This window comes from Physeter macrocephalus, chromosome 21, assembly GCF_002837175.3.
Source record: "Physeter macrocephalus isolate SW-GA chromosome 21, ASM283717v5, whole genome shotgun sequence".
Taxonomy (NCBI): Eukaryota; Metazoa; Chordata; class Mammalia; order Artiodactyla; family Physeteridae; genus Physeter; species Physeter macrocephalus.
In genome coordinates, this window is record NC_041234.1 from 21,474,301 (window position 1) to 21,496,892 (window position 22,592).

The 22,592-nt window shown below is 37.0% G+C and overlaps 1 protein-coding gene across 5 annotated transcripts in view; it reads right to left on the reverse strand.

The window, feature by feature from the left end:
- RPGR (retinitis pigmentosa GTPase regulator) overlaps nucleotides 1-22,592 on the reverse strand; it is a 92,780-nt gene that overhangs the window by 9,592 nt on the left and 60,596 nt on the right. For 3 of the 5 annotated variants that reach the window (XM_028482789.1, XM_028482786.1, XM_028482785.1), the window contains 2 exons: nucleotides 17,272-17,322; nucleotides 16,273-16,832 (listed from right to left, as the gene is read on the reverse strand). The exons of 1 other annotated variant lie outside the window; for it this stretch is intronic. In XM_028482789.1, the coding sequence (XP_028338590.1) occupies nucleotides 16,623-16,832; nucleotides 17,272-17,322 (261 nt within the window). In that variant the 3' untranslated portion in view covers nucleotides 16,273-16,622. Of the gene's footprint in view, nucleotides 1-16,272; nucleotides 16,833-17,271; nucleotides 17,323-22,592 lie in introns of those variants that run through there. One more of the 5 variants, XM_028482788.1, reaches the window with a different exon arrangement.

Below are 22,592 nucleotides of genomic sequence, written 5' to 3' on the forward strand. Positions count from 1 at the left end.
TTTTCTATAAAATTTCCAAAGACCCTATGGCACAGATATTTACTGACCACTAAATATTTATGTGCTCCCCTACATTTCCCAGACTTCTTGCACTTAGGCAGAACCATGCTGCTGGTTCTGGCTATAAGTGTGATGCATCATTCCTAGGCTTTAGCATTTAAGAGTCAATATGTGTAGTCAAAAACCTCCCTACAAAGAAAATTCCAGGCCCTGCTGACTTCACTGGTGAACTCTACCTAATATTTAAGGAAGAAATAATACCAATACTCATAAACTCTTAGAGAAAATTGAAGAGGAGGAATACGTCCCAACTCATTCTATGAGGCCAACATTACACTGATAGCAAAACCAAAAGATATTACCAAAAAAACTACAGATCAATTTCCCTCATGAACATAGATGTAAAAATTCTTTAGCAAATTGAATCAAACAATATATAACATAAAAAGTATAATGCATCATGAAAAGAGTTTAGCATAGGAATACAAATGTTTTAACATTCAAAATTCAATCAATATATTTCACCACATTAACAGACCATAAAAAAAACTAGCTGATAATCTCAATACATGCAGAAAAAGTATCTGACAAAATTCAACATCCATTCCTGGTAAAAATTTTCAGCAAACTGAAACTAGAAGGAAACTTCTTCAACCCAATAAAAAGCATTTATTTACAAAAGAACTGCAGCTGATATCATACTTTATGGTGAATGACTGAATGTTTTTCCCTTAAGATCATGACGTCCACTCTTGCCACTCCTATTCATTATTGTCCTGGAAGTTCTAGCCAGTGCAATCAGGCAAGAAAAAGAAAACAAAGGTATTCAGATTGGGAAGAAAAAGTAAAACTGTCTATTCAAAGATGAAATGATTGTCTATGTAGAAAAATCCAGCGGAATCTTCAAAAAAAAACAATTAGAACTGATAAGTGAGTTCCCTATACTGTAAATTATATAAACAATTGGAAGTTGAAATTTAAATATAGTACCATTTGTAATAGCATTAAAATATGAAATATTTAGGTATAACTCTGACAAAAGCTTGTAAGATCTGAATACCCAAAACAATAGAATATTGTTAAGTGAAATTAAAGTTCATGGATCAGAAGACTCAATATTGTTAAAATGTCAATTCTCCCCAAACTGTTCTATACATTAAACTCAGTTCAATTCAAATCACAATCTCAGTAGGCTTCTTAAACAAAAATTAACAGACTGATTTTACAATGAATATAAAAATGAAAGGGCCTAGAAGAAAAGAAAAATTTGGAGGAATAACACTCCTTGACTTGAAGATTTATTTAAAAGCTACATTAATGAAGACAGTGGTGTTGCATAAAGGTAGACAAATAGATCAATGAAACAGAACAGAAAGTCCAGAAATAGGTCCACACATATAAGGACAATTGATTTCTGATAAAGGTGCAAAAGCAATGCAGCACAGAAAGGATAGTCTTTTCCTTTAGTGCTGTAACAATTAAACATTCATATCTCAATAAATAAAAAACTTTGATCCATACCTCACACTAAAGACAAACATTAATTCAAAAAGGATAACAGTCCTGACTGTAAAACAAAACTATAAAATATCTAGAAGAAAACATAGGAGGAAATCTTAGTGACCTTGGGGTAGGCAAAGATTTCTTAGATATGACATCAAAAGCACAATCCATAAAAAAAAAAGTTAAATGGACTTCATCAAAATTAAAAACATCTGCTCTTTAAAAGGTAGTGTTAGGAAAATTAAAAGGCAAGCCACAGATGGAGAGAAAATATTTGCAAATCACATATCCATAAAGAACTCTCAAAACTCCATAATAAGAAAATAAACAACCTCACAAATTTGGAAAAGATAATCCAAAGTAGATATATGGATGGCAAATAAGCACAGAAAAGATGCTCAACATCATTAGGGAAACTCAAATTAAAACCATAATGAGAACACTATATACCTTTTAGAACGGCTACAGTTGAAACAGCTTACCATATGTACCAAGTGTTGGCTAACCCACTTTGTTGATTCACACTGGATTTGTAACCTGAGCTCAAAATAAACCTTTGTTAAGCCATTGGCTTTGAAGTTAGTTCGTCATCATAGGATAAATTGGTTTGTCCATCAGGGTTCAATTAGGAAAGCAGAACCACTGTAAGCCACATGGAATTTGAAATTTATCATAAGGATTAGACCTTAGGCAATTGTGGGAACTGGTGAGGAACTGTATGAAAAACTTGTCTCTGCTTATGGTGATGAGCCTGAAGTCACTGTAGGTAGCAAGGCTAGCTGTCAGCAAGAAAAGCTGAATGTGAAGTGGAAGAGAGCAAGGACAAACTGGAACTCACAAAGTGAAAAACATCTGTCATTACCATCTCCAGCTTCAGTGATGTGGGTGACCTGCAGAAATTGGCATCTTTTGTTATGCAGCTGCATATGCAAGTGGCCCAGAGCTTGAAGTTGAAGGTCAGGCAGGAGCTGAAGAACCTGCGGGCCCAGCTGCTATCCAGTGCTAACAAGGTAAGCCAGCATACCAGTGGCAATGTGTGCACACTGCAGTATTGCCTGGTACCTTACACTGACCTTCAGAGAATAATTACTACTGAATCTTTACCTTCTACAATCTCTTGTGGCCAACCAGAAACCAGAACCACACACGGAAGGCAATTCTGAGAAACACAGTTCTGGGGTTAGCTAAGCTGACACAGTACAAAGCCAATAAATGTAACCTAATTCAACACAGACCCCAGCGGATATGGCAACGTGACACCGAGAAGAGGACTTATCAACAGAACTTGAGTAACACAACAAAGTAAAACAAGACAGGATCAAAATGAAGAGCATTTTATTAGCTACACCTGGCTAAGGATATTCATCATTTCTTCAGAGAGAAAAAAAGGAAATTAATGTGGAAGTGAAATAATTACTATACACAATTTAAAGTGTCATGATTAAGAACACGGGTTTTGTAAGGTTAGAAATCCATTTACAAGCTGTGTTTTTTTTTAAAAAATATCTCTTATTATTTTTTAAAAATTTTATTATTTTATTATTTATGTATTTTTGGCTGCATTGGGTCTTCATTGCTGTGCACGGGCTTTCCCTAGTTGTGGCGAGGGGGGCTACTCTTTGTTGCGGTGCGCGGGCTTCTCATCGTGGTGGCTTCTCTTGTTGCGGAGCACGGGCTCTAGGTACGTGGGCTTCAGTAGTTGTGGCACAAGGGCTCAGTAGTTGTGGCTCGTGGGCTCTAGAGCACAGGCTCAGTAGTTGTGGCGCACGGGCTTAGTTGCTCCACGGCATGTGGGATCTTCCTGGGCCAGGGCTTGAACCCGTGCCCCCTGCATTGGCAGGCGGATTCCTAACCACTGCGCCACTAGGGAAGCCCAAGCTGGGTGTTCTGATGCAAGTTCATTATCTTCTCTGTGACTCACTTCTACATTTGAAAATTGGGATAATAACTCTTCTCACAGGCTTTTTGTGAAGATTAAATGACTTAATAAAGAGAAAGCACTTAGAACAGTGTGTGGTGTATCAATGCTTATTAAATGTTATCGTTATAATTATTGTATATAATCATGCTTTAACTCTGTAATGAAATATATACATTTATGATTCTCATTGTCTTCATGAAGTTCTCAATGAAATGCTTCCTCCATGTGTTATGGAAGGTAGATACTTGGAATGGGAGTCTCTGCCTGACAGCTGTAGGCAAGATTCTGGTGTCCAGAATGGAGAAAACCAACTCTGCAGTTCTCTCTTGCTGAATGCTTCCCATTCAAGAAAGTGTCTGTTATATTATATACCTCATTAACATGAATTATTATCACTTCTATATATTTATATATCTCATCAACAGAGGAGTTCTGACATAGGAAAATGATATATTCATTCCATGAATAATCAGAGAGAAGGCAAAAACTGTCTACTTAAAAAAAAACTCTTCTAGAATCTTCCCTGTGTGTTCAGTGAAGACTTCTCAGGTAAAGTCAAAGTAACAATCAAGTACAACTGCAGTTTACCAGACTCAATTCTAGACCTGGGGTGATTTTCACTAGAATGTGTGTACTTGTGTGTGTGTGTGTGTGTGTTTGTGTGTGTGTGAGGCTGTTACCAAATCAGAGTTTATATCTAGTAGATTTTCAATGTGTGTACTTGTGTGTGTGTGTGTGTGTGTGTTTGTGTGTGTGTGAGGCTGTTACCAAATCAGAGTTTATATCTAGTAGATTTTCACAGCCAATTTGGTTGATTTTATTTTGCTATTTTAAAACAGTCAGTACCTTTTGGGAGGAAGGCCTGGGGAGCCATGATTATGCAAGACCAAACTGGTTAAGAAAGTTTATATAAAACCTTCTCCTTTTTGTAACTTAGATGTGGCTGAGCCTTTCCAATTTCTGTTAGTCCAAAGAAGTCTTTAATGCTATATAAAATATCATGGAGTTGCGTCCTAATTAATCTCATGTCTGGGGTCTTTCCAGGGTAGTGAGCAGGGCTCTTCTCTAGTACCTGGTGGTTATGGATGATTCCATGCCACAGTTCACAAAAGGGGTTGACTCTGTCCTCTTGTCTCTAGTGGAGCCCGTAAGGAAAAATATTTCCCCAAGTTCCTGTCTCTTTCTGTCCACACTGTTCCATTTAACCTAGATCAATTGTGGATTTCTTTAAACTGAGGGATCACTGTGGCAAAGACTTGTTCAATAACAGAAGCCTGATTTTTAGCTAGGCACACTGCCTCCCAGAATAAAGAACTACATGTTCTGCCTCTGAACCCCTTGTTGTGGAAATATGATCAAGTTTTAGCCAATGGGATTTAGCGGAAGTTGTGTAAGCAACTTTGGGAAAAGTTGTTTAAAGGCGCTAACTCAGTTGGGGTTGCTTTTCTTCCATTCTCTTTCCTAGACTACATATGTAATGGCTGGAATTCCAGCATCTACCTTGGGACATGGGGTGACCTTAAGGACAGAAGAAGCCACATGGTTAGAATGGCTGAGCAAAAGTTAAGATGATTCTAGATCCCTGATGATTTTATGGAGTTGTCGTAACAATTGAAGACTGTCTACCTGTGAACTTGTTCTATGCAAGAGAATAAACTGTTGTGTTTTTAGCTACTATATTCAGGTCTCTATTACTAGTACTTGAATGCAAATATTGATACAGTTAGGAAAACTTAGAAGGTTATTTACCTCCTGGCTCAGGTCTTTGCCAGGATGGTACCCTCGGTGGATCCTCCTTTAGCTCTTAATCTAGCTTTCTCACCTCAGGTTGGTGACAACTGACTAAATTCCAATGGCCATTGAATCCTCTCCTATATGATTGTCTCATTCCTTTCTACAGGAGGAATTTAACCCCTGGGTTCCTTCAAGCATTGAGCGGTATCTTTGATTTCAGCTAGCAGACCTGGAGAGAGACCAGTTGTTTGCTCCAGAGCAGTCTCAGTTTTATGAATGAGGATGGTTCTGGATCATCCAATTCTAGTTTAAACACCTCCTCAATGAAAACTGCAAAGTTGATGGCCCATTTAACTATGCCACCCATTGTGTCAGTTTAGGTCCTCTGGAAAGCAGGTGCCAATGTGAATTAGATGTGTAGGATATTTATTGGGGGGGGGGGTAACACCTGTGAGGGATAAAGGGGAGAGGATGAAAACCCACAGATTTGCCATACAGAAGTCATGGATTTGGTTTGTAACAGAAGGGGGAAACCCTCCCAGGTTTGCTAGTCCAAGGTTGAGGTCCTAGGTTGAGGCTGATTATAGCCAGATATTTAATAGGGAGATCCTGAAACCACTGAACCAGAGAAGCACTGAGAGAAGTCCATACCAACCTCATGGACTGCTAAACTAAATACATGAGGGAGACCCAAAAGATCCTGGGGAAAAGTGAAAGCCAAGGGAAACATAAGAACTGGCTGCAAGTTTGAATGCATTCCTTAACTAGGTACAGTTAAATCAGCAGAGGGTGGAAGCCTTATGAGTACAACTGTTTGAACACAACTTCAGCCAAATTAACTGGCTAACCAACTGAGCTATTCAGACATAGAGGCAACCTTTAGGAAGTTGGGCTAAAATGCAAAACTAATTAAAAATCTGAACAGAGACATCAGCAGCTGGATACTGGGAATGAGGTGGGATGATGGGGGTTGGAGGTGGGTGAAGACAGATTCTGCAGTTTAAGTTCAGACAAGTAACTAAACATCAAACAAATAAAACAACTATACCAAAAACTTCCAGAATTGGAAGATTGGGATTGACACATATACACTAATATGTATAAAATGGATAACTAGTAAGAACCTGCTGTATAAAAAAATAAATAAAATTCTAAAAAAAAACTTCCAGAAAAATAAAACAATCTTGAGTTATTAGAATATATTATACAAAATATTATCTAAAATGTCCACTTTTAAACCAAAAAGTACTGGACATACAAAGAAACTGAAAAGTGTACCCCAGACTCAGGAAAAATGTGGTCAATAGAAACTGACTCTGAGTGGACCCAGATATTGCATTTAGCCGAGAATGTCTTCAAGGCAGGTGTTATAAATTTGTTCAAGTAATTAAAGGAAACTATGTTTAATGAATTAAAAGAAAATATATTAATAATGAGTCAACAGAGAATCTCAATAGAGAAATAAAAATCATAAAAAAAGGACCAAATGAAAATTCTAGAGTTGAAAAGTACAATAACTGAAATGAAAAATTTAACAAGGCTGTTTAAAATATCAGTTTAGTCAATTTCTTTAAGTTCTACTTTTTGGTAGAGAGGATAAATTATTAGTCTTTTCCTACTAAAACAGACAATTTCTAAAAGGCAGAGAAAATTATTTTCCAATGGGCTTATGTTTCTACTTCCTTTTTTCTCTGGAAACTTTTGAGGTGGTTAATAACAAATTGTTGAAATATTAAAACAATTTGCCAACTTCCAATGAGCCTTACACAAATATACGAAGAAATTTTCTGGCAGTGGTTTTTGGGAGGTCAGATTTTTGCCCCAAGATTTAGAGAGTTTGGTAGGCTATTTTATCATTGATAAAATCATTTACATTATTTTCAGAAACTTGAACATGGCAGGTAGTTGCTCAAAGGAAAATGTACTGTGCTTGTATTACAAAACCAAATTCCTTCAACTTCTTCAGCTATGCTTAAATCCAAATAGTTCAGAGAGAGGGTCCATGTTTCTCTGTGTTATTTGGGTTTCCATTTCTCTTTCAACCTTGGCTACTTCAATCCCTTCAAGGCCTCTTTTTACTGTCTCCTATGGTTTATGAAATGTCACATTTCTTCCAACTTCTCAATTTTCTCTTTTATGATCATTCCCCTTAGTATTAGATACCAATCCTGAGGAAAGTGTGCTGCTAGGCCTCCTTTTGAGGATTCAAAATCTACAGGATTGGGAATTTTAGGGAAAAAGTGACATATAGGCTTGGAAACCAAACACCCATTGCCTAATTGACATTGATTTTATCAGTTTACACATACTTCTTACTCCTTTTCTTATTGCTTCACCCACACACTGTCTGAGCCCTGTGTCTTATATTTCAATTCTTGATGGAAGTAAAGAATTTGCTGGTTTTCTAAATGAAACAATCTTGCTACTAAGAAGTCATAACCCTACAATGGAGTTCTGACACTGACCTCATACTGAAGTCAGAGGTGTGGTCTTTTGGAGTACCTTCTCTTCTGACCCCTGAAAGTACTTACTTTGATGCCTTTGTGGCTGGAGTAATCCCTTTATTAATGATTGTGAAAGATGGCCAAAATACTATCCAATTATATCACTCTATTCACCTTTTCAGGAAAGAGGAGGCATAAAATCCCTTGTAAGCCATCTCTTCTTGGAAACAAAACTTGCTTTCAAATCAATGCAAATGCAGTCCGTCACAAACATAGGAAACAGACAAAATGTATTGATTATTTCATTTGTTTGATGTTTAGGCCCTTCTACGAAAATAGGGGATAAATTCCTGTATCAGTAGATCATTGACACTTTCTATTTTTCTGTTTCTCCTTTTTCTACCTCTTCCCACATGTACAAATGCTGCTGCCATCACTACCACACAAGCCAAAGAATCACTTTTCTAGCACTTCAGTGGAGAATGAAGAATGGGATAAGGTTATATTCCATATGTGCATTCTTCTTGGAGTACCTCTGTGATGCTCATCCCACTGACCACATCCGATTTATAATATGTGCTAAGACATATGGTACACATGTTGTGGCTATGGATAATATTTTTATATACTGTAATAATGAATGTTTAATGAGTGAATTTTTCTCAAGTCTACATGACTATCTGCGTGGGAAGTAGGAAGGGAGGAAACACACCTGTGTGGATCTTCACTGAATACTCTGGAGAAGAACAGAGGTGATAAACAAAACCTAGAGGACAAGACCATTCACTAGGGTACAAGGGAAACAATCAGGGGTGATGTCAACAGGTCCTTGTGATCAAAAGCAAGAATAGGGTGGGAGGCCTCCAAAGCCCAAATTAAACTTTTATGTATTTTCCAGTATTCTTAGTAACACACAACTATGCTTTGGAAACTTGGCTTTTTGTTCTGTTGGCAATGTCTTAAAATGAGTTTTAAATTATAAAAAGTATAAAGTATTCCATACTCCTTCACTCTTAATTGTGAAAGTACATGGATATGCCCTCCACTGGCACACAGAGTAAGTATATTCAATTGTGTTGAGCCCTTGTTTTCCTAGGCTTACAATTAGCCTACATTTTTCAATTTTCCTAACAGTAAGTTGGGCCCATGCCATTGAATGCCAGTGGAATGTGGGCATAAGTGATATATACAACTTCCAGACCCGGAGGATGGCAAGACTCCAAGGGAATACTAAAGCCACCAAATGATAAGAGACAAGATTCCTGAATTACTGTGTGGAGGAAGGTCACACAAGTGGTATGTAGATACCATTGGTGTATTTTGACATGTCCAAGAAATAAATACTCAGTTAACTCAGATTTGGAGAGTCTTTGTTACAGAAGTTAAACTACCTAGACTAATATAACTAGTATCTTTCAGAGAAACAATGTGGAAATTTCTTCTAATTATTATAGTAGTTTGCTTGTGAGAGACAACATTCTGAAGTTTTGTAGTAATTTGTCAGTTCAAATAAATTATTCTCCACTTGATGTTATATCACAATTACCTTGGAAGCTTTTTTAAAAGATATGACCAGCCCTAGCCTTGACCTAGTGAATCAGAACCAGGTAGGTCATAGGCAGTTACGTTTGAAAAATTTCCCCATGTTTTACATATACCCCTGGCTAAGAACTACTACTCTAAGATAACCCAAATTTTACCTTTAGATCAAAAGTTAGATTTTCAAGTCTTATTGTCTTAGGTCCATATAATTTATTTGACTGAATTGGGTTTTTTAAAAAGTATATTCAATGGTATTGTAAAAATTAATGTAATAAAACTGACCTTTATCGGGTGTACAGTTTTTACAATGTATAGTTTTAGGCAATACCACCAAAATCAAGATACAGAACAGTTCCATCACTCCAAAAACACGGCCTCCTACTATCACTTCGTAGTCACACTCTCCTCCTACCCCAACCCACTGCAATCACCCAGGGTCAGCAGAAGGAAGGAACTAATACAGATCAGAGGAAATAAATAAAACAGAGATATAGAAACAATAGAAAAGATCAATAAAACTGAGAGCTGTTTTTTTCTTTGAAAAGATAAACAAAACCGACAAACTTCTAGCCAGGCTCACCAAGAAGAAAAGAGAGAGGACCCAAATAAAGTAAAAAATGAAAAAGGGGAGAAATAACAACCAATACTGCAGAAATAAAAAGAATCATAAGAGAATACTATGAACAGTTATATGCCAACAAATTGAACAATCTAGAAGAAATGAACAAGTTTCTGCCGAAACTGAGTCAAGAAGAAATAGATGATTTGAACAGACTGATTACTAGACGTGAAATAAAATTTGTAATAAAAAACTTTCTGCAAACAAAAGTCCAGGACCAGATGGCTACACTGGGGAATCCCACCAAACATACAGAGAAGAAGTTATACCTATGCTTCTCAAACTATTCCAAAAGATCGAAGAGGAAGGAACACTCCCAAATTCATTCTGTGAAGCCACCATCACCTTGATACCAAACCAGACAAAGATACTACAAAAAAAGAAAATTACAGGCCAATCCCTTTGATGAATACAGATGCAAAAATACTAAACAAAATATTAGCAAACCAAATCCAACAATACATAAAAAGGATCATACACCATGACCAAGTTGGATTCATTTCAAGGTCGCAAGGACGGTTCAACATATGCAAATCAATCAATGTGATACACTACATTAACAAAAGAAAAGAACCACATGATCATCTCAATAGACACAGAAAAAGCATTTGACAAAATTCAACGTCCATTCATGATAAAAACTCTCACCAAAGTGGTAGAAGGAACATATCTCAGTATAATAAAAGGCATTTACAACAAACCCACAGCCAACATAATACTTAACAGTGAAAAGCTGAAAGACTTCCTACTAAATTCAGGAACAAGACAAGGATGCCCACTCTCACTACTTCTATTCAACATAGTATTGGAAGTTCTAGCCACAGATATCAGACAAGAAAAAGAAATAAGAGGTATCCAAGTTGGAAGGGAAAAGTAAAACTATCACTATTTGCAGATGACATGATACTCTATATAGAGAACCATAAAGACTCCACACAAAAACTATTAGAACTACGGTATTCCCTGGTGGTCAAGTGGTTAGGACTTGGTGCTTTCACTGCAGTGGCCCAGGTTCAATCCCTGGTTGGGGAACTAAGATCCTGCAATCCGTGTGGCATGGCCAAAACAAACAAACAAACAAAAACTATCAGAACTAATAAATGAATTCAGCAAGGTAGCAGAATCTAAGATTAATATACAAAAATCTGTTGCATTTCTTTACACTAACAATTAAATACCAGAAAAAGAAAGTTAAAAAGAAAACAACAATCCTCTTTAAAACTGCTTAAAAAAATACCTAGAAATAAACTTAATCAAGGAGGTAAAAGACCTATATGCTGAAAGCTACAAAACTCTGATAAAGGAAATTGAAGATGATTCAGAGAAATGGAAAAATATCCCATGCTCTTGGACTGGAATAATTAATATTGTTAAAATGGCCATACTACCCAAAGCAGTCTGCAGATTTAATGCAATCTCTATCAAAATACCCATGACATTTTTGACAGAACTAGAACAGATAATCCTAAAATTTATATGGAACCACTAAAGACCCAGAATTGCCAAAGCAATCCTGAGGAAAAAGAACAAAACTGGAGGCATAACCCTTCCAGACTTCAGACAATACTATAAAGCTACAGCAATCAAAACAACATGGTATTGGCATAAAAACAGACAGAGATCAATGGAACAGAATAGATAGCCCAGAAATAAACCCACACACCTATGGCCAATTAATGTATGACAAAGGAGGCAAGAATAAAGAATGGAGAAAAGACAGTCCCTTCAACAGGTGGTATTGGGAAAGCTGGTCAGCTACATGTAAATCAATGAAATTAGAACACTCCATCACACCATATTAAAACACTAACTCAAAATGGTTTAAAGACCTAAATATAAGACATGACACCATAAAACTCCTAGAAGACAACATAGGCAAAACATTCTAGGACATAAATCACAGCAATATTTTCTTAGATCAGTCTCCCAAGGCAAAAGAAATAAAAGCAAAAATAAGCAAATGGGACCTAATAAAACTTAAAAACTTTTGCACAGCAAAGGAAACCATCAACAAAACGAAAAGACAACCTATGGGATGGAAGAAAATATTTGCAAACCATGCAACCGACAAGAGGTTAATATCCAAAATATACAAACAGCTCATACAATTCAGTATCAAAAACACCCAAACCCAATAAAGAAATGGGCAGGAGACCTAAATAGATATTTCTCCAAAGAAGACATACATATGGCCAACAGGCACATGAAAAGCTGCTCAACATCACTAATTATTAGAGAAATGCAAATCAAAACCACAATGAGGTATCAGCTTACACCAGACAGAGTGGCTATCATCAGAAAGTCTACAAATAACAACAAGGTCCTACTGTATAGCACAGGGAATTATATTCAATATCCTAAGATAAACCATAATGGAAAATAACATAAAAAAGAACATAAAAAGAACATATATATAACTGAATCACTCTGCTGTACAGAAGAAATTAACACAACATTGTAAATCGACTATACTTCAATTAAAAAAAAGTATATCACACACACAAAAAGTCTACAAATAATAAATGCTGAGAGGGTGTGGAGAAAAGGGAACCCTCTTGCACTGTTGGTGGGAATATAAATTGGTGCAGCCACTATGGAGAACAATATGGAGGTTCCTTAAAAAGTTAAAATAGAACTACCATATGATCCAGCAATCCCATTCCTGGACACATATCCAGAAAAGATGAAAACTCTAATTTGAAAAGATACATGCATCCCAATGTTCATAGCACCACTATTTACAATAGCCAAGACATGGAAACAAGCCAAGTGTCCATGAACAGATGACTGGTTTAAGAAGATATATATATCTTCTTATACACACACACACACACACACACACACACACACACACACACACACGAAATATTACTCAGCCATAAAAAAGAATGAAAAAATGGCATTGCAGCAACATGGAGTAACCTAAAGAATATCACACTAAGTGCAGTAAGTCAGACAGAGAAAGACAAATACTATATGATATCACTTATATGTGGAATCTAAAAAATAATACAAATGAACCTATATACAAAAGAGAAACAGACTCAAAGACCTAGAAAACAAACTTATGGTTACCTAAGGGGAAAGGGAGAAGGGGAGGGATAAGTTAGGAGTATGGGATTAAGAGATACAAACTACTATACATAAAAGAGATAAGCAACAAGGATTTACTATAAGCACAGAGAACTATATTCAATATCTTGTAATAACCTAAAATGGAAAATAATCTAAAATACACACACACACACACACACACACACATCTGAATCAGTTTGCTGTAAACCTGAAACTAACACACTAGTGTAAATCAGTATTCAATTCAAAAATGAAAGTTTCAATTTAATTAAAAAGTTTTCTCAAATTAGTTTATGCTTTTATATAATTTTTGTAATTCTTAATTACTATATGCAGTAAATTATGTAATTATACCAATTAAGGAGTTAATGTAAATCTGATGCTAAGCTGGAAATTATAAGTTACCTAAAAAGAGAATATCAAATATTCCTATGTACAGAACTTTAATGATTTTAAGCAATTGATAGACTGAGACATTATAATAGAAAACTTCTGTTGTAATAAACACACTCATAGGGAAAATTCTGTAACTTTTAGAAGTACTGTGCTACTATTTAGACAAATTCTAAACAAAGTACTTGTAAAGATTACTTCTGAGAAACTTCAAAAGCTTTTCTAGAATATAAAAAAAATTTTTTTTTCATCTTGGGATAGATGTTAACCACGAATCAGATAAGATTTTTCTTCAAATAAAAACATATTAATGTCATTTAAAGTTAGACATAGCTCTCTAGTCCACTGCTAACCTTACCTTTAAGATATCTTATTTATCATAATACACATATTATACATACCAGATGAAAATGAAAGCAAATGGAACTACTTGGGAATGCAGCTTGGCCTGGTCAGATAAAATTTCCTGCTGTAGTTCTGGTAAATAATTTTAGGGTTAGGATAACATTTCCTGACGTTTCAGTGATTAGGACTGTGTATTAACATTATGCCAAAGTAGTCATCCGTCACAATTGTTGGAGGGACTGCTATTAAGCCTGTTTGTCTGTTGTCTCTTAACTTCAATGTAGCGTCTTCCAGCAGAAACATCTTACTTTATTGTATTCAATATAGTTATACTCCATCATCCTCCCCCAACTCCACACACTCCCAAGAAGGCTTAGTATACATTTGTATGCAACAAAAAAATTACCTTCTTAGTAGAATCATCACTTTTCTAATTAATTCTTTTTTTTTTTTTTTTTTTTTTGTGGTACGCGGGCCTCTCACTCTTGTGGCCTCTCCCCTTGCGGAGCACAGGCTCCGGACGCGCAGGCTCAGTGGCCATGGCTCACGGGCCCAGCTGCTCTGCTCTTTAACTCTCATTTCCTGCTTAAAATCTGAGGCCAAACTAGGGAAGATTACAATTGAGATAAATCCAGGACCTAATTATTTCAACATGTTTTCCTTGTAAAAAAATTTCTCTTGCCAAAATAATGTATTTTGTTTAAAACAGAGGTCACAATTTGCCCTTTGTGGGCAAAATTGGGCCTGCAGCTATGGTTTGGCTCTCCCTGTTCATGTACATGCATGCACACATAGACATGTACACGAATGAGTTGTCTATATAAAAACCCGCATCTCCACCTTCTTTTTAAAATGGCTGAGGGGAAGCCGCCTGGCTAGCTCAGTCGGTAGAGCATGAGATTCTTAAAATGGCTGAGGGTCTGGCAATACTGGGCCCAGCATTGAGAAACAGCAATTACCAGGTAGAACAGATCATCAGCAGCTCCATTACGCTCATCTGTTTAGCCTCTGAAAATACTTCAGTTATGCGATCCCTGGTTTAAATGTATTTTTTGTTAAATTTAATAAAATATCCCCTCATTCCCGAGATGAAGACTTTCCAACTTTCTGATTTGAGAGAGGCCCCTTCCCAGAATAAAACTGATGTTAGTTTCTACTGCTGCATAACAAATTACCATAAAGTTAGTGGATTAGAACAACATATAGTTATTATCTCATAGTTTTCATGGGTCAGGAGCCTGGGTACTACTTAGCTAGGTCCTTTGCTCAGGGCCTCACAAAGCTGCCATCAGGGTGTCAGCCAGGGCTATGGTCTAATCTGAGGATTGGGTTCCTCTTCCAAGCTCACTGGTTGTTGGCAGAATTCAGTGCCTTGCAGTTGTAGAGTAGAAGCCTTCAGACCCTAGAGGCTTCTCACCCTGGCACATGGCCCTCTCCATAATATGGCAGTTTGCTTCTTCAAGGCCAACAGGAGAGCATCTCTACTGCTTTGAATTGCTCTGAATTCTTCCAACTCTGACATCTAGATCTTTTTTGAAAGGGCTCGCCTGATTAGGTCAGGCCCACCTAGGATTATCTCTCTTTTGCTTAAAGTTAACTCATTAGGAATCTTAATTATATCTGCAAAATATTTCATCTTTTCCACATAATATAACGTAAGCAATGGAGTGATAGCTCATCATATTCACTGGTCTCCCCTACTCTCAAGAGGAAGGGATTATTCAAGGCAAGTATACCAGCAGACGGGAACCTTGGGGGCCATTTTAGGATCCTGCCTATCACAACTGGCATGTCTTAGTATTACTGTGAGAGTTTCACTTCCACTTGGCTTCTATAGTTTATATTTTGGCAAAGTATTTTTACAATACTGTACTAGTACTATAGTGGCAATAGCAAAAATTTTTATTAAATTTACCTTTAATAAAATTAGAATTCCACTAAATGTAATATAGGAGACTATTCTGTAAGATTTCAAAATCACATCTATTCTAGACTAACATCCTTACAGCCCTTGTACGTGAAACACAAAGATGGAGTGTTTTTGTTTTGTTTTGTTTAAATGGGACAATGGTCACTGTGATTGAATAAGCAAATGTTTTAGTCAGAAGTTAGAATGGGAAAAATGAAGGTAGTTTGATCAATTAAATAAGTAACATCTGTGAGCATAGGAAAGCAATGTTTCTATTAGAGCAGACTTAGCAGCTTTACCCTTCCTATTCCTTGTGGCAGAGCACCGTGTGACACAGCCAACCTTAGTTACCACTGTCAATGCTAGAGACAGCTGCAATGAGCCAGTCTGGCTGTGTCCGGTTCTCCTAGACTGGTGATCTGTGGCATGGTCAAACAGTGCAGATAATCTGCAATGTTTTCATGTCAAATCACCTCCCTAAAGAGAGGAGCGGGAAGCAAAGAAATTTCAACACAGTTTCTCCACAAAGATGTCCTGTTTATACAGTTGCCCTGATACTTTCTTTACTCAAAGGTAAATGCATTTTGCATCTTTCAATATTTTTAAATTAGATTTTTTTGCCCCTGTTTTGTCAACTGATAACTCCAAGTACCTCCAAATTTTATTCATATTCACCCATTTAAACAGTGGAACCGACCAGCTTTAGTTTATTAAAATATGTTCATTAAAAACAATTTTGACTCAGTTTTTGAAAATTGCAAATACATTAAAAACTGTTAGTGTCATGAGATTGCAAATATTGCCTTGTGAAATTACAAAGAAGTAAAATTTAGTAAAACCTATGAAATATCTTAATTTAGGTTTCACATATAAAAATATATTTTATATTGCAACACTGAACAGTTAAGGCCACAACACTTGAAGGAGAGTCTGAGATACACATATTCTGAAATTGCTTGTCAAAAATATCAGCATTTAAATAAATATCAAAACTGGTCATACTATTCAAACCAAATAAAACATATTCTCAAGTTGTATCTTTAAAAGTTTGTTATTAGAAACTTTCCGTCAGAACTCAAATGTTTTTCAAGTATAAATTATAATGGGTGTGGTGACCATGAAAACATAAACATATATTCACAGTATTACACAAGATTTTGATCGTCTCTCCATATTTGGGGGTGAGGTATCCTGATGATTTTGCCCCATGTGGTTCTTGTTGGCATCTTTCTTATTCCTTTTAAAAGCTATTTTCTCTCTTATTGATTTTGTCTCTGGGAGTGGCTCATTATTATTCTGCTTTCTACTTTTCTGGCTCGTCAATGACATCCTTTTAAAGAGGAAAATCTAGAAAAACAACACACACGCAGAGAATTCATTTCAGTAAGTGAAACAGTCACTTAACAGTATTTAGGGGGTATAATTTTCAACAAGTCTTAACACTATTTCATCATATCTTTATGAGGCACCACAATGGTACATTCTTAGCATCCACCAGCCTTTTTTCTTTTACCAAGTGCAATCATGATTCTTCCCTAAAACAAGACCTTTCAGGGTTTACCCTTCAACACGATCAGTGTTTTGGTAATATGTTAACATTTTTCTTCAAAGAACAAATTTAGTATTTCACTTTGTTTTGTTATAAGAGAAAAAGATGAAAACCAGCATCTTCTAGAGGACATACCTCCACATTCCTGTAGATCAGAACTTCTGGCAAAGTGTTAGTGCTGCCAGATGATGGGGGTGGGAGCACCAGGGGTCTGAATAGGCAGTTGGATATACAGACCTGCTGCTCAGGGGAGGCCAGGGCTGCGGACAGGCAGAATGCAGATAACAGCTGAAGAGACGAAAGTAGATTCCATAACCCAGGGATTCCAGGTGGGCAGAAGAGAAAACAGAAGAAAAGAGACTGAGGAAAAGCCAAGTGTGAAAGGTAGGCAGAGGAAGAGGAGCCAGCACTGGGGACTGAGTTTTGTAGGAACAAAATCAGGAAAAAAAGGCAGCTCAGAAGTCAGGGGAGGAAAATATCAAGAAGAGAGTGGCCAACAAGGCACATGCAGGAGACATCAAGGAAGATGATAACTGAAAAGTTCCAAATGATTTAAGCCCTTTGAGGATTTAGCCAGAGAGAAAACAGGATTCCTAAAGAATGACAACCCAAATAATGGTTTTGACAAGATGCCAAAACCAAAGAACAGCTGAAGATCTGGCTCCTTCAGAAATTAAAATGGTGCTAATAATAATAGCTTGCCTTTAGCCTTACAGAATGGAGGAACTAGAATGAAAAGTTGTAACCCAAAAAGTCAGTCTAGATAAAGAGTCTATGAACTAAAATGGGAGAACTCCTGTTACTGCTATTGCGTAGGAATACACATCTTGAAAAATTCTGCCAGTACAAAATGCCAAGAAATGCTGAAGAAGTATACAAAACATAATTTTATAATGTGTAGGTGAGCTCACATAAAATGAAGGGAAATCCCTGTGGGACAATAAAAGAGGGAGCAGGAAGCCTCAGGGGTGAGTTGAGTACTGAAATGGCTTTTACTGATCTCATAACTTCAACTCTTGGATTTTAACAGATTTGATCTCACAAAATATGGAGAATTGGAACAGAGGCTCCTATGTAAAGTGGGGACCCTCTGAGGACTAGGCCTTTAATGTAAGTCCACCTACAAACAGTGGAAGAGAACAAAATAACATGTCTCTCTCAGCCTAATAATGTTTTCCTAATGTGAGTTTGGGGTTCACATGTACAGTACTGGTGGAAAACCCTTAACTGAGACATTGACTGAAAGCCATCCCGAAATGGTAACACCCAGGGGAGCTAACAGAATTTTATACAAATTCTCTATGGATGGACTTACAGTAATCTAAGCTTTAAAGGATTTCCACAAAATGTCCTGGTTGAACGTGAATTTACAATCCAAATTTCAAAACACAGAAGGAAACAAGACACCATTAGCAAGCCAGCTAAAGCAACAAACAGATTTAGACTCTGGAGGACGTCTGACATTGGAATAACTAAATACAGAATATAAAATAAGTTTGCTTAAATTATTTAAAGGACTATAATAAAAAACAGGAGCACAAAACAAGGTACTAGGTAAACAAAACAAGGTAAAAGATCAGATTGATTTGAAAAAGTATCAAAATAGAATTTCACTTCAAAATGTGAAAAACATAACTGAAATTAAAACTCAGGGCTTCCCTGGTGGCGCAGTGGCTGAGAGTCCGCCTGCCGATGCAGGGGACACGGGTTCGTGCCCCGGTCCGGGAAGACCCCACATGCCATGGAGCGGCTAGGCCCGTGAGCCATGGCCGCTGAGCCTGCGCGTCCGGAGCCTGTGCTCCACAACAGGAGAGGCCACAGAAGTGAGAGGCCCACGTACCACAAAAAAAAAAAAAAGAAGTATAAGAATGAAAAAAGATATATTAGGAAAATGCTAACCATAGGAAAACTAGTATAGCTACGATAATATTCGGTAAAATAAAGTAGCATTTTTTTAGGAACAAAGAAGAATACTACAAATAGTAAGATAATAGCCTTAAACCTAATGACATCAATAATTAGATTAAATATAACTGGTCTAAATGCTCCAATTAAAAAGGCAGGGCCTTCCCTGGTGGCGCAGTGGTTAAGAATCCGCCTGCCAATACAGGGGACGCGGGTTCGAGCCCTGGTCCGGGAAGATCCCACATGTCGCGGAGCAACTAAGCCCGTGCGCCACAACTACTGAGCCTGCACTCTAGAGCCCGTGAGCCACAACTACCGAGTCCACGTGCCAAACCTACTGAAGGCTGTGCGCCTAGAACCTGTGCTACACAACAAGAGAAGCCACTGCAATGAGAAGCCCGGGCACCACAACGAAGAGCAGCCCCCGCTTGTTGCAACTAGAGAAAGCCTGCGCACAGCAACGAAGACCCAATGCAGCCATAAATAAATAAATAAATAAATAAATAAATAAACAGGCAGAGATTTTCAGATTAGATAAAAAAGCAAGACCCTGGTGCTCCAGCAAATGGTGAAAGCTCTCTCAGAGATCCCCATCTCAACGCGAAGACCCAAGTCCACTCAATGACAAGTAAGCTACAGTGCTGGACACCCTATGCCAAACAACTAGCAAGACAGGAACACAACGCCACCCATTAGCAGAGAGGCTGCCGAAAATCATAATAAGCTCACAGACACCCCAAAACACACCACTGGATGCGGTCATGCACACCAGAAAGACAAGATCCAGCCTCGTTCACCAGAACACAGGCACCAGTCCCCTCCACCAGGAAGCCTATAAAACCCACTGAATCAACCTCACCCAATGGGGGTACACACCAAAAACAACGGGAACTACGAACCTGCAGCCTGCGAAGAGGAGACCCCAAACACAGTAAGTTAATAAGCAAAATGAGAAGACAGAGAAATACACAACTGATGAAGGAGCAAGGTAAAAACCCACCAGACCAAACAAATGAAGAGGAAATAGGCAGTCTACCAAGATTACTCTACCCAGTAAGGATCTCATTCAGATTCGATGGAGATATTAAAACCTTTACAGAGAAGCAAAAGCTAAGAGAATTCAGCACCACCAAACCAGCTTTACAACAAACGCTAAAGGAACTTCTCTAGGCAGGAAACACAAGAGAAGGAAAACACCTACCATAACAAACCCAAAATAATTAAGAAAATGGTAATAGGAACACACATATCGATATCTACCTTAAATGTAAATGGATTAAATGCTAGAAACAAAAGACACTGATTGGCTGAATGGATACAAAAACAAGACCCGTATATAGGCTGTCTACAAGAGAATAATTGACCTGGAAGATAAAATAGTGGAAATAACTACCGCAGAGCAAAATAAGGAAAAAAGAATGAAAAAAATTGAGGACAGTCTCAGAGACCTCTGAGACAACATTAAACGCACCAACATTACAGACTGAAAGTGAGGGGATGGAAGAAGATACTCCATGCAAATGGAAATCAAAAGAAAGCTGGAGTAGCAATTCTCATATCAGACAAAACAGACTTTAAAATAAAGACTATATATTTTATTATAGTAAATAAAGAGACAAAGAAGGACACTACAAAGAGACAAAGAGGGACACTACATAATGATCAAGGGATCAATCCAAGAAGAAGATATAACAATTGTAAATATTTATGCACCCAATATAGGAGCACCTCAATACATAAGGCAAATGTTAACAGCCATAAAAGGGGAAATTGACAGTAACACAATCATAGTAGGGGACTTTAAAAACCTACTTTCACCAATAGACAGATGATCCAAAATGAAGATAAATAAAGAAACACAAGCTTTAAATGATACATTAAACAAGATGGACTTAACTGATATTTATAGGACATTCCATCCAAAAACAACAGAATACACTTTCTTCTCAAGTGCTCATGGAACATTCTCCAGGTTAGATCATAGCTTAGATCACAAATCAAGCCTTGGTAAATACAGGAAAACTGAAATTGTATCAAGTGTCTTTTCCGACCACAATGCTATGAGACTAGATATCAATTACAGGAAAAAATCTGTAAAAAATACAAACACATGGAGGCGAAACAATACACTACTTAATAACCAAGAGATCTCTGAAGAAATCAAAGAATACCTAGAAACAAATGACAATGAAAACACGACGACCCAAAACCTATGGGATGCAGAAAAAGCAATTCTAAGATGGACGTTTATAGCAATACAATCCTACCTCAAGAAACAAGAAACAAGCAATACAATCCTACCTCAAATGAACAACCTAACCTTACACCTAAAGCAATTAAAGAAAGAACAAAACAACCCCAAAGTTAGCAGAAAAAAATAAATCATAAATATAAGATCAGAAATAAATGAAAAAGAAATGAAGGAAATGTTAGCAAAGATCAATAAAAGTAAAAGCTGGTTCTTTGAGAAGATAAACAAAATTGATAAACCATTAGCCAGACTCAACAAGAAAAAAGGGAGAAGACTCAAATCGGTAGAATTAGAAACGAAAAATGAGGAGCAACAATTGACACTGCAGAAATACAAAGGATCATGAGAGATTACTACAAGCAATTATATGCCAATAAAATGGATAACCTGGAAGAAATGGACACATTCTTAGAAAAGCGCAACCTTCTGAGACTGAACCAGGAAGAAATAGAAAGTATAAACAAACCAATCACAAGCACTGAAATTGAGACTGTGATTAAAAATCTTTCAACAAACAAAAGCCCAGGACCAGAGGGCTTCACAGGCGAATTCTATCAAACATTTAGAGAAGAGCTAACACCTACCCTTCTCATACTCTTCCAAAATATAGCAGAGGGAGGAACACTCCCAAACTCATTCTACGAGGCCACCATCACTCTGATAACAAACCAGACAAAGATGTCACAAAAAAAGAAAACTACAGGCCAATATCACTGATGAACATAGATGAAAAATCCTCAACAAAATACTAGCAAACAGAATCCAATAGTACATTAAAAGGATCATACACCATGATCAAGTAGGGTTTATCCCAGGAATGCAAGGATTCTTCAATATATGCAAATCAATCAATGTGATACACTATATTAACAAATTGAAGGAGAAAAACCATATGATCATCTCAACAACAGATGCAGTAAAAGCTTTTGACAAAATTCAACACTCATTTATGATAAAAAAAAAAACCCTCCAGAAAGTAGGCATAGAGGGAACTTACCTCAACATAATAAAGGGCATGTATCACATGTATCACATGTATCACAAACCCGCAGCCAACATTGTTCTCAATGGTGAAAAACTGAAACCATTTCCTCTAAGATCAGGAACAAGACAAGGTGGTCCACTCTCACCACTATTATTCAACATAGTTTTTGAAGTTTTAGCCAAAGCAGTCAGAGAAGAAAAAGAAATAAAAGGAAACCAAATCAGAAAAGAAGAAGTAAAGCTGTCACTGTTTGCAGACGACATGATACTATACATAGGGAATCCCAAAGATGCTACCAGAAAACTGCTAGAGCTAATCAATGAATTTGGTAAAGTAGCAGGATATAAAATTAATGCACAGAAATCTCTTGCATTCCTATACACTAATGATGAACAATCTGAAAGAGAAATTAAGGAA